This window comes from Nomascus leucogenys, chromosome 11 (assembly GCF_006542625.1).
Source record: "Nomascus leucogenys isolate Asia chromosome 11, Asia_NLE_v1, whole genome shotgun sequence".
Taxonomy (NCBI): domain Eukaryota; kingdom Metazoa; phylum Chordata; class Mammalia; order Primates; family Hylobatidae; genus Nomascus; species Nomascus leucogenys.
Window position 1 is genome coordinate 22,696,414 of NC_044391.1, and position 12,950 is coordinate 22,709,363.

General features: G+C 37.6%; 1 protein-coding gene across 13 annotated transcripts in view; it reads right to left on the reverse strand.

Annotated features, from left to right (window-relative positions):
* Positions 1 to 5,133: 5,133 nt before the first annotated feature.
* The window catches only part of KRIT1 (KRIT1 ankyrin repeat containing), a 44,969-nt gene continuing 37,152 nt past the window's right edge, over positions 5,134 to 12,950 (reverse strand). For all 13 annotated transcript variants that reach the window (XM_030822075.1, XM_030822069.1, XM_030822073.1 and 10 more), the window contains 2 exons: positions 7,025 to 7,141; positions 5,134 to 6,524 (listed from right to left, as the gene is read on the reverse strand). In XM_030822075.1, coding sequence (XP_030677935.1) covers positions 6,456 to 6,524; positions 7,025 to 7,141 — 186 coding nt within the window. In that variant the 3' untranslated portion in view covers positions 5,134 to 6,455. The remainder of the gene's footprint in view (positions 6,525 to 7,024; positions 7,142 to 12,950) is intronic.

Below are 12,950 nucleotides of genomic sequence, written 5' to 3' on the forward strand. Positions count from 1 at the left end.
CTTAACTTTTGGTAACCACTGTCTGCTTTCTGATCCTACAGTTTTGCTTTTTCCAGAATGTTATCCAAATGGAATGTTATGGTATACAGTATAACCTTTTGAGTCTGGCTTCTTTCAGTTAGCATAATGCATTTGAGATTTATCCATGTTGTTCATCAATAGTTTCTTTTCATTGTTGAGTGGTATGCCATTATATGGATGTACCTGAGTTTATTCATTCACTCAGTGAAGGACATTTGGGTTGTTTCCAGTTTAATTATGAAAAAATTAAAGATGTATTCTACAAACATTTGCATATGAATTGTGTGAATATAAGTTTTAGCTGCTTAGATAAATAACTGGGAGTGGAATGCTGGGTCCTATAGTATATTTAACTTAGAAGAAACTAAACTGTTTTCCAAAATGGTTGCTCCATTTTGCATTCCTACCAGCCATGTATGAGCTCCAGATCCTCATTCTTTTGCTTTGCTTTTGATGTTTGTTCATGTACATTTAAAAAGCATTTTATTCACCTATCCCTCATACTCATTTAAGAAATATCCATAAACGAATGTGCTCTGACACTAAAATATGCTGGTCTGCTTTTCCCTAGCAATATTAAATGTTATTTTAAAATTTAAATTTTGCCCATATAAAATTTATTGGATACACAGTATGAAGAATAGTGCCAAGCTATTTCTTTTCTATACTGATATTCACTTAACAAGATGCTTTGTGGATTGTCCTAAGTTTGCCCATTTCTCAAGTGTTGTCATTCTTTTGCTTGCTTCTCACTGTGCTCTCTTCCTGGGTGGCTTCAAATCTATTCGTGGAGTTTCAATTGCCATCTCCTGACAGCCTTTTGAACTTCAGGCCTGGGAACCCTATTGTCTATTGACCATCTCCATCTATGTGTCCCTTGGGAGCCAGGAACTCAATACATTTCTTCAAAACTTCCTCCCCTATTCCCTATTTTAGGCAGTATATGGTACCATTTTCCCATATGTCCAGGACAGAAAGAGGATAATTATTCATTACTCCTACCTCTTCCTTATTTCCCGTATCTAAAAGGTCACTGGGTTTTGTCAAAATATTCTTTTCTCCCATTGCCATTATCTTAGCTTAAGTCCAGACTGCATTATACCTTCTTGCTCAGAACCACCTCTTTGAGCCCTTCTGTAGAAGGTGATGACCCAGGGTGATCTTTCGACACACACATCTGAGCTAATCAAGTCCTAAGGGCTCCAATGGCTCCTCATTAACAGGAAACACAATACCCTTCAAAACTTGATCCTTTTTTTTAAACCACTCCACCTATATCTCCTTTATCTGACAAATGTCTGAATTCAGAAGCCAGACTGCCAGATGTTGAATTCTGACACCCCAACTTACTAATTTTTGACCTTACACAAATAACATAGCCTCTCTGTATACAACTGTTCAAAGTTATACAATATACAAAAATGAAAACATTTACATCACTCTGTTAGAAACTATGGGTCCTAAGATTTTAAAGATAGAAAACAAGTATTATTTTATGTTTTTATTATAACCATACATCAAGTATCTGACTGACTTATACTCTGGAGTTTGGCTGCCTAGGTATGAATCTGAGCTCCACCACTCATTGGTTTGGAAAGTAATTTAACCCAACTCCAATTTTCTTATCTGTAAAATAGGAATAATAGTATCTGCCTCATAGTGATTGTTGTCAGCAATAAATGAATTAATATCCCAGAAGTGCTTCAAATAATGCCAATAGTGTAGTAAGAGTCACTTAAAGTAGTAGCTATTATTATAATTTAAATAATGAGGACATAAGTTCCTAATTTCCCACCCATGTGGGTGCCCTTCCAATGAATCCTGAACAACCTGGTACTTCCTTTTATCACAGAAATTAGCACAATGTATTGAAACTGTTTTTCTCATCTACACCCTAAGATGTCTGAAAGATATTCTTTGTCTTAAATACTCTGGCCTCTAAGATCCCCGAGAGCTTGATGCTTCTGCTTTAGGGCCTTTACAGTCTGCCTATGCCTCCCTCTCCAAACACCACAAATAACACTAGAGGTTTTCTGCCGTGCTTATGAATACAAACATTAAATGAGAATCATACCATCATAGATGGATTTTTGGTGAGAAAATATTTTCTTGCATGCACTCAAGCCTATCTCTCTCTCTCTGTCTCTATCCATCTATTCTCACACGCATTCAAGCCTATCTTGTCTATCATCTAATCCTTGCATACACGCAAGTCTATCTAATCTATCATCTATCTACCTACCTACCTACCTAGAGTCAGGGGCTTGCTCAGTCACACAGCCTGGAGTACAATGGTGCAATTATAGCTCACTGCAGCCACAAACCCCTGTGCCCAAGAAATCCTTCCACTTCAGCCTCCTGAGTAGCTGGGACTACAGGTGTATAACATCACTCCTGGCTATTTTTTATTTTTGTAGAGATGGATATCTTGCTATGTTGCCCAGGCTGGTGTGGTCTTGAACTCCTGGCCTCAAGTGATTCTCCCACTTTGGCCTTCCAAAGAGCTGGGATTACAGTGTGAGTAACCATGCCCAGCCTCAAGCCAATTAAGTGTCTTGATCAGTTTTCTACACAGTGCAGCAAAAACAAATTATGCTTTCACAGAAATTATTTTCACTGAGAGCATCATTTTCTATGTTAATGATAAGGCAACAAATTGATTCCCCAATCTGTTTTTTGCACATATAAATTCTTTTAGAGGGCCAGACACAGTGGCTCATGCCTGTATCCTAGCACTTTGGGAGGCCAAGGAGGGTGGATCACCTGAGGTTAGGAGTTTGAGGCCAGCCTGGCCAACATGGTGAAACCCTGTCTCTACTAAAATACAAAAATTAGCCGGGCATGGTGGCACACGTCTGTAATCCCAGCTACTCAGGAGGCTGATGAGGCAGGAGAATGGGTTGAACCCAGTGGGGTGGAGGGTGCAGTGAGCTGAGATCACGCCACCGCACTCCAGCCTGGGCGACAGAACAAGACTATGTCTCAATCATTCAATCAATCAATAAATATTCTTTTAGAGTTTTTGCCATTGATTTCTCAGGATCAAATAAAATCTAAATTTTATTAATGCAATTCCTCTATTAAGTTTGGTCAATAACCAGAAAGTTTTACTTTGTTGAATATTTCTATCAAGTCTAATTTTCCTAGGGTCAATTTTGGCCACTTTTTTCTTATTTTTTTTTTTTGCCCATCATTGGCTAAATTTTGGCAATTTTTAATCTTGTGGTTCTTCAGTAAGTTTTCTCTAATACATTTATCATGTGCAGTATTAGCTATTCTGGTTTTATTTGTATAATGAAAATTAATTCGTTGTGATTTGGATAAACAATTACTTGAATCTGGATCACAACTGAAAACGAGTAATTGTAAATCCCCTCATCAGTTCTCCAGGTCTGTCTTTTGGGGTCAAAACATCTCACTTCATTTCCCTTCCAGCTGTACTGCCTTCACATAACTAATTCCTGCTCACATGTCAGATGCCAACTCAAGCATCACTTGCTCAGGAAAGCCTCTCCTGATCCCTACTAGATCAAGGGTCCCTGTTAATGCTGAGATTTTTTTCTTTCATCACAGTAATTAGAGTTACAATTATATATTTCCATGATAATTTATTGTCTCCCTCAGACTTTGTTCTCTGAAAGCAGGGATTTTGTTTTCCTTACCACTGGGTCCCTGGCACATAAAAGGCACTCAAATTTACTGAAAGAATGATGAAAGGAAAATGGTATCTTATCTTGATCCCTAGAGCACATATAATGCCTGATCAATACTAGGCATTCATTAAAAGCTGTTTAGATTTCCCTATTTATTTCTGGATTGTTATGGTCTGAAAGATAATGATCAATTTTTTTCTCAATACTAATTTTTAAAATTGAATTTTTAATGCTATATATTTTTAAGCCTTTAATAACTATACTACTCTAATAGTCTCCTATTCCTTTCTTATTAGGGCTGCTATACTGTACATCTGCAGGAGGGTAAACTGTATTCCACAGAGCAGGAGGTTGTTTGATGTGGTATCATTGCATCCTCACCTCTCTCTGTGAAAGGAAATACATTCGGCTATCTTCTAAAGTTGCTTATAATTACAGTTCTAATTCCTAACTGTACATCATAAGTACATAGAATACTTTAAGAACAGAAATGCTTGGGTCTCACTCTAAAATTACTGAATCAGAAAGTACTGAATTTCCCCACATGACTGAGGAGTTAGGAAACAATGGGAGCATAGGATGAGTATGGGAGAAGTGGTTAGACAATAATCTTGATAGGCAGCTTAGCAACAGTGTACTAAGGGCCTTGGTTTCAATACTAAATAATTCGGAATTTAATTCTACATATAGTGGTAACCATTAACGATTTTCACAGTGTAATGAAATAATCAGACTGATGAGAAAGCTTAACTTGGCATCAGTGTGGCAGATAGGCAGGAAGGGTACAGAGCCTGAGTCAGGGGTAGGAAGCTACTACAAGCTAAGGAATGGATGGTGAGGACTTGAACTAGACTGGCTGCAGTGCAAGCTGGGAGGAAGAAAATGAGAAAGGACTCCCAAAACATCAGATAGGACTTTGATCCACAAAATATGTAAGTTGGGGAAAGGCTGAACACCGTAACAGTATTTCCAGGCTAAGCAACTGAATGCAGTTCGATGATGTCATTAACCAAATAGGGAATATAGTGGAAGGACAGAATGAAGCAAATAGAGGAAATAAATTCTGTTTCCAGCTATGTTTCAACTGAAGTTCTTTGTAGACCATTTAGATGGACCTAGAACAAGTATAACTTGGAAATTAAGATTTGGAGTTCAGAAAAGAAGTTGAGGCTAAAATCTTAGGTTTGGGAGTCAACAGGGTATTTGGTAACAGTTGAGGACATTAGAATGAAGGGAACTGAACAGGGTATTGTTCTTGTAGAATCAAAAGTACCTAGCACAGAATTAAAGATAAATCAGGCTTTCTTGTTAACTTTACTTAACCATACAATCTTAATTTTAATAAGGCCTACACATAGTACCATTAAAAATAAGCAGAAGTTAATGTGAAGAATAGTAATATAAAAATTATCTGCAAACTGTAGGGCAACTTTAAATATGACTATATCTCTGAACTTATTTAGAATTCATCACTTTAGTTTGGAAAGACTGTAGTTTCTAGCTTATGAATAGCACATTCATCAAGTTGGCTCCTCATCTATATCACTGCTTCCCTAAATGAAACAATCAGATATCTGGTGATTTGCTTCCTACAAAGTAAAGTCAATATACATAAACTATTAAGTCAACTCATAAAAAATACAGCATGTATTTAACAAATGCAACTTCTAATATCAAGAGATTATCACTTAAAATGTGTCTATGTATGTGTGTGCTTGTGTGCCAGGCAGTTTTGTGAAATTTCTCAACTTTAATAATCGAAATTCCTTATTGGGTCTGGAATTATTTTAACAGCAAAAAAGAAAAAACAAAACCAAATTTAAGTTCACAAGGCCATGCTACTTCCAGAGAGTGAATGCCCTTGTTTGGAATGTGTCTCTGAAATCTTCATTTTTAAGAGGCATCTAGGTAATTATGATGCAAGGAGTTCATGAACTATACTTTGAGAAACATTATCATATATCAGATTTACATTTTAACTAAGACTTTTTAAAAAATGTTGAGAAGTGTTTATAGACTGCAGAAGACTGTTTTAAATAACAGTGTTATATGGTTCAAGTAGAAAACACATTTTCTTTATTCAAATCACGTTGACATTCAGTATATTTTGAAATACACATGAAGTTATACCAAAGCTACATTTTAATCTCATCACATTCCACCCCAAATTCTTTACCATTTACCAAAAATAACTTTTTATAAAGCTTACTATTTTGTCTAATATTATACAGACTATCAATCTATAACTTTTCGTGTTTCTCTCAAAAATTAGAATAGCTTATGAGAATATTATATAAAACTAATTGGTATATTACACACCAAACATAAGTACAGATTCTGTACAATGCAATAGTATACATATATATTACAAGAGACTAAATGCCTTGTTGAAAGTAATTTTTTTTTTTTTTTTTTTTGAGATGGAGTCTTGCTCTGTCACCCAGGCTAGAGTGCCACAGTGCAATCTTGGCTCACTACAACCTTCACCTCCTGGGTTTAAGCGATCTCCCACCTCGGCCTCCCTAGTAGCTAGGATTATAGGTGCCCGCCACCATGCCCAGCTAATTTTTGTATTTTTGTAGAGACAGGGTTTCACCATGTTGGCCAGGCTGGTCTTGAACTCCTGACTTCAGGTGATCCGCCTGCCCCAGCCTCCCAAAGTGCTGAGATTACAGGGGTGAGCCACCATGCTCGGCCAAAAGTAGTATTTTAAGAAATCTTTCATGGAAAAAAAACTCTGCATTACAGAATGTGGTGGCTTGAGTAACAGTTACTTCTCTTTCATGAATTTCTTTCAGTGGGCATTAACTGTCCATTTAGTTTCATTAACAGTTTTACCACGAGACCAGCCTACAAAGTAAAACATGTCAATAATAAATATAAAACATATAAGAATGTTTAAAGGACATTCATGACACTGGGCAGTTCCCTATCTATTTGAAAGGGAACTTTCTTATCAGGAGACAGCTTGTTAAGAGAGAGTATAGAGGTGGATATTTACTCAGGCTTTTTGAAGGGACTTAAGAAGCAATCTGCTGGATGCAGCTAGGGGGCACAGGTAGCTCAAGGAGAGGGAATGACTACCTAATAACTTGATAGAAGAGACAGGAAATACTGACCAGAATGAAAAGACATGGCAAAAGAGTTTGTTATAAAACTGAAATAAACTATACAGATAAGTTTCTGATTTTTCCTTGCTTAGAAGGCCTGGCTTTATTCCTTGGTCTTAAATATTTTAATTTCATGGAATATTACAGGTTTTCCTTGAAGTTAAATGGATGTCACTTTCAAAAAAAGAAATAACTTTACTAACACAATAGTTTATGAAGTCCAAAATAAATGATACTTACCTGTTTTGTATGTACTATAAAGCTCATTTTATTTTCCATGCTATGGATCTGAAAACAAGTATCAGTATCTCCCAATTGCCACATAAAACAACCATACTTAAGACTGATGAGTAAAGCCTGCAACATAATTGGAAATAACTATATTGAAATACATATTAAAAACATCATCTATTTTATCTTACTCTCCAAGTTTATGTAGTCTGGTCTAAATATAATGGTTCAGAATGCTTTTTCTAAAAATTATTATACTTTAAGTTCTGGGGTACACGTGCAGAATGTGCAGTTTTGTTACATAGATATACACGTGCCATGGTGGTTTGCTGCACCCATCAACCCGTCACCTACATTAGGTATTTCTCCTAATGCCATCCCTCCCCTAGCCCCCTACCCCCTGAGAGACCCCGGAGTGTGATGTTCCCCTCCCTGCGTCCATGTATTCCTCATTGTTCAACTCCCACTTATGAGTGAGAACATGCGGTGTTTGGTTTTCTGTTCTTGTGATGGTTCAACTCCCACTTATGAGTGAGAACATGTGGTGTTTGGTTTTCTGTTTGCTGAGAATGATGGTTTCCAAGAATGTTTTAATGAAGCCTTTTCAAAGCACCCCACACTAACCTCACACAGCCTGCAGCACAGAATCCCATAGATTGGTAGACTCTCAGGAGAGTGCTGTGAGCAATATTTGTTGTATAAGATTGACAAAAATTTTTAAAGATATCAATTCTATCCATGGCTTTCAGGATAATGAAAGGTACTACCTTTATTTTCTTTCTGCAGGTTAAAAGCTATCTCTTTATTCAGTATCTTTCTTTTGAATATTTACATAGTACTTTCAGATTGTAGTTTATGCAACTGGGTTAACATGTTTACTTAGACAATCTCATCCCACTGAAAATAAGTACACTGATATATTTATTGTAAAAGTAAGCACAATTAAAAAATTACTAACATACCTTTCATAAATTCATCAGAGCTATTTTTTTAAGGATAGTCAAGTGAAGCACTGGGAGTGGAGAAGAACTGTAATTGGTTGTGATCAAATAGTTGTAAATACTACTGCACATGGACCAGCCAACAACAGAACTATTTATAAAGCAGTATTAATGATTCCTACACTTTCCTAATATAATACTGTATATAAGCAGACATTCAATATATCCTTGTTAATAACAATTCTCTTCTAGCAGTAACTTCCATTTTCTTGCCCTAAACATATATTATTTGTGTACATATAAACAAAGAAAGTGTTTATGGCATTTTTAAGATACATATGTTTAGAAGCATTCATTTTCTATAAATAGTGATTCTTACAATATTGACCACAAATACTAAGAATGTGCCAGAAATATAATGGGTTAGGGGATTTTTAAAGTGAGGTTCTGTCTGGGAGGCAGAGGTTGCAGTGAGCCGAGATCACGCTACTGCACTCCTGCCTGGGCAACAGTGGGACTCCATCTAAATAAATAAATAAATAAAATAAAGTGAGGTTCTGTGAATGAAACACAGATAATTTATGTGAGTATACATTAAGTATAAGGAAAAACTAATAGTATCTTTTAAAAATGACTATCTACATTTACATTGTAAAATATAACCTTAGACATAGGAGGATTCACTAAAATAGCTACTTATCAAGGTACAGACTGAAACAGAGTCAAGATATCATACTACCTTAAACTGCCTTCTCTTTTAAATCAATCACCTGAAATTTCTTTATTCAAAAGCCACAAAACAGTCCATTAATATGGCTTCAAAACAGTTCAATATACCGAAAAAAATACAACTGTAGTATAGTTACTTCTCAATTATGGAAGTCAAATTTCCAACAGAAGTACTGAGCCTGTAGTTATAGAAGATAGAGACAATTGATATGAAAAACACAACTGTATCCCATGGTTTTTCCTATCTCTGACGCTAATGTATCCCATGTAGTGTTTTAAATGCAAATAAAGGTATTTTTGCAGATGAAGGTGTTTGCTATATTTTTGCTAAGCTTGTTGAATGCAATCCTAGTAGACCTTGGTGAATCTAAGACAACTTAGGACAAGCTGGTTGTTCCCACATTTGACGGCTGAAATATGTAATTATCTTAAAGCTTTGAAAGGTGCCATAAATTTATCAGTTGTTTACAGAGAACAAGGTAGTGACTAGATGGATAGAAAATATCTTTACTCTTTGGTTCAATCACCTGTTTAGATACCCAAGGATAGCATTTCTATTTATAGTTCAAGAAATTGAACCTCTTATCTAAGGAAAAAGCAGACTGTTAATTAAGAATATTATTGTCATCCTTCTGTCTGTTACTGCTATCTCATTTATTTGAATCCTGGATCAGAGTATTATACATAATATGAAATGTTACATTTAAGTGTTAAATAATATCACTAAACCTTCATTTGAATACTATATAAAACTTTGTATTATGGCCAAAAATTGTAAAGCTAACAAACATAAAATATAGTTTAGAGAAATGGCACAGCATCACCATCCAGTTCTATGAAGAATGATTTGCAGATGTTAGTATAAAATGCTCTGAAACGGCAGAGGAAAAATTTCTTGAAATGCTGGGGGGGCATTTTTCCTTCATTTCCTTTAATGAACTTAGTACAAGAGAAATAGAAAAGTGGTTACAAGCTAATAAACAGTGGCCTATTTTGTGCGGGCAAAATAGTTTTAACAGAAAATGAGGATGGTGTGGTGGCTCACACCTGCAATCCCAGCACTTTGAGAGGCCAAGGTGGGAGAATCACCTTGTAGAGATAAGGTCTCACTTTGTTGCCCAGACCAGGAGTTTGAGACCAGCTTGGGCAACAAAGTGAGACCCTATCTCTACAAATAATAAAAAAATTAGCTGAGTGTGGTGGCATATGGCTGTAGTCCCAACTACTTGGGAGGCTGAGGCAGGAGGACTGCCTGAGCCTAGGAGTTTGCAGCTGCACTGAGCTATGATGATGCCACTGCACTCCAGCCTGGGCAACAGAGTGAGACTGTGTCCCAAGTAAAAAAAAAAAAAAAAGGAAAGAAAAAGAAAATGATAAGCAAATGACCCAAAAGCAAGGTGACCGTAAGAGAGCAGTCCCCAACCTTTTTGGTGCCAGGGATCGGTTTCATGGCAGACAATTTTTCCACAGACAGGGGTGTCGGGGATAGTTTTGGGATGATTCAAGCACATTTCATTTATAGTGCACTTTATTTCTATTACTATTATATTGTAATATGTAATGAAATAATTATACAACTCACCATAATGTAAAATCACTAGGAGCCCTGAGCTTGTTTTCCTGCAACTAGATGGTCCCATCTGGGGGTGATGGGAGACAGTGACAGATCATCAGGCATTACATTCTCATAAGGGGCATGAAACCTAGATCCCTTGCATGTGCAATTCAAAAGAGGGTTCATGTTCCTATGAGAATCTAATGCCACCATTGATCTGACAGGAGGCAGAGTTCAGATGGTAATGCAAGTGATAGGGAGTGGCTGTAAATACAGATGAAGCTTCGCTTGCTGCTCATCTCCTACTGTGTGTGTGCCGGTTCCTTACAGGCCATGGACCGGTACCAGTCCATGGCCTGGGGGATGGGGACCCCTGCTAAAAGAGACTTCAAGAAATTAAGCTCCAGGTCATTACTAAAATCAGACTCTATTCCACCCTATGTTCCTATATATTTTATCTCCATTCACATGTGTATCTATGAAAGTAACTATTGCCCTTAAAGATGACCCTGAAAATTAATATAAAATGACTAAACTATGACGGGGATATTTCAGGAAGTTATGTGATTATAAAGACCTATTAAGACACATAAAGGGGCAAGCACGGTGGCTCATACCTGTAATCCCAGCACTTTGGGAGGGCGAGGCAGTCGGATCACCTGAGGTCAGGTGTTTGCGACTGGCCTGACCAACATGGAGAAACCCCCTCTCTACTAAAAATACAAAATCAGCCAGGTGTGGTGGCACATGCCTGTAATCCCATCTAGTTGGGAGGCTAAGGCAGGAGAATCGCTTGAACCCCAGAGGCAGAGGTTGCGGTGAGCCAAGATCACACCATTGCACTCCAGCCTGGGCAACAAGAGCAAAACTCATCTCAAAAAAAAAAAAAAAAAAAAAAGAAAAGACACATAAAAATGAAGAAAATAAAAACTGGGTTTACAGTGAAATTTCCTAATCGAAGTGCCTTTTAAAAATGTGTAAGCTTCGTTATTACTTTAACTGATTTGGTCTATTCTTAACAAATCTTAATCAACAAATTACGAGGCAGGTGGATCACTTGAGGTCAGAAGTTCGAGACCAGCCTGGCAAACATGGTGAAACCCCGTCTCCATTAAAAACACAAAAATTAGGTGGGCTTGGTGGTTCATGCTTGTAATCCCAGCTACTTGAGAGGCTAAAGCGGGAGGACTGCTTGAACCTAGGAGGCAGAGGTTGTAGTGTGCCAAGATCACACCACTGCAGTCCAGCCTGGGTGACAGAGCAATACTCTGTCTCAAAAAACAAAACAAAACAAAACAAATTAGATTTTATTTTTATTAGCTTCCTATTATAAACTAAAAAGCTGTTCATCCCATTTAAATGTGTTAAATATGCCAAAAAATGACTGATAAACCTATATTTTATAATGACTTACGGTTAGAAAAAGGCGTACCATAAACTAACTTCTAACTGAAGAGCTCTAAAGTGGGACTGAAAAGGGTCTGACCCACCTACTGCTGCTGTCACCTGTGCACATAGTGCCAGGAGTTCAACCCACCTGCCTGCCACCAGCACCTGCAAACTCCAGAGGTGGGCTTGGAGAGAAGCCTGCCCTGCCCACCACTGCCACCAGCACACATTGTCTAGGGTCCTAAGGATAAGCCTGCCCTGCCCACTGCCACTGTCAACTGTGCCTAAGCATGCCATCTAAGGGCCTGAGAACCGACTCAACTAGCACGCTGCTGCCATTGCCTGCACACACCATCAGAGGGCCTGATGACAGGCCTGTTCTGCCTGCCGTTGGTGCCTGTGCATGTCATCTGGGAGCTTAAGGATTGTTATGCTCTGCCTATGCCTGCTGGCGCTCACATGCCAGGAAAGGGCCTGAGGAAAGGCATGCCCTGCCTACTGGCACAACTACTATTGCCTGAGCACTGGCCTGCCTGGAGTCACAGTCCCCAGAAAAGCCTACTACAACCTTCATTAACAACCACAGTCTAAGCCACTGAGGGACTGTTAGACACCACTAATGCTTATTAAAGCTGAAGAAATCATAGGGAGACTATACTACTGCACTCACCCAGAATCAAAGCCAAAGCACCCTATCCAACCAACACTATAGCTACATCTACAGGAAAAAGTCTTTCCCTACAAAAGCCAATGCATAAAATAGGAAGAAGTGACATCAGATGTACAGATATAAACATAAGGATACAAAAAAAACATTGAAAAGCAAGAAAACATGACACCTTCAAAGGAAAACAATAATTCTTCAGTAACAGATCCTCCCCCCAAATTCTGAAATGCCTAACAAAAAAATCAAAATAATGATATTAAAGAAACTCAGTGTGACCTAAGACATATAAGATAACAAAAGTACATAATCCTGGAATGGAAGAACTCAATAAATGAAATAAAAAGCACAACTGAGAGCTTTAACAATAGACTAGATCAAGCAGAATAAAGAATTTGTAAACCTGAAGGTATCTTAACCCAAGCAGACAAAAAAAAGAAAGAAAAAATAAAAAAGAATGAAGAAAGCCAATGTGACATGTGGGGACACCATAAAGTGACCAAACATTTGAATTCTGAGATTTTAGAAGGAGAAGAAATGGAGAAAGACAAAGAAAACCTACTCGAAGAAATAATAGCTGAAAACTCCCTAAGTCTTGTAAGAGATGTAGACATCAAGATACAGGAAGCTCAAAGATACCCAAGCAGATCTGACCTA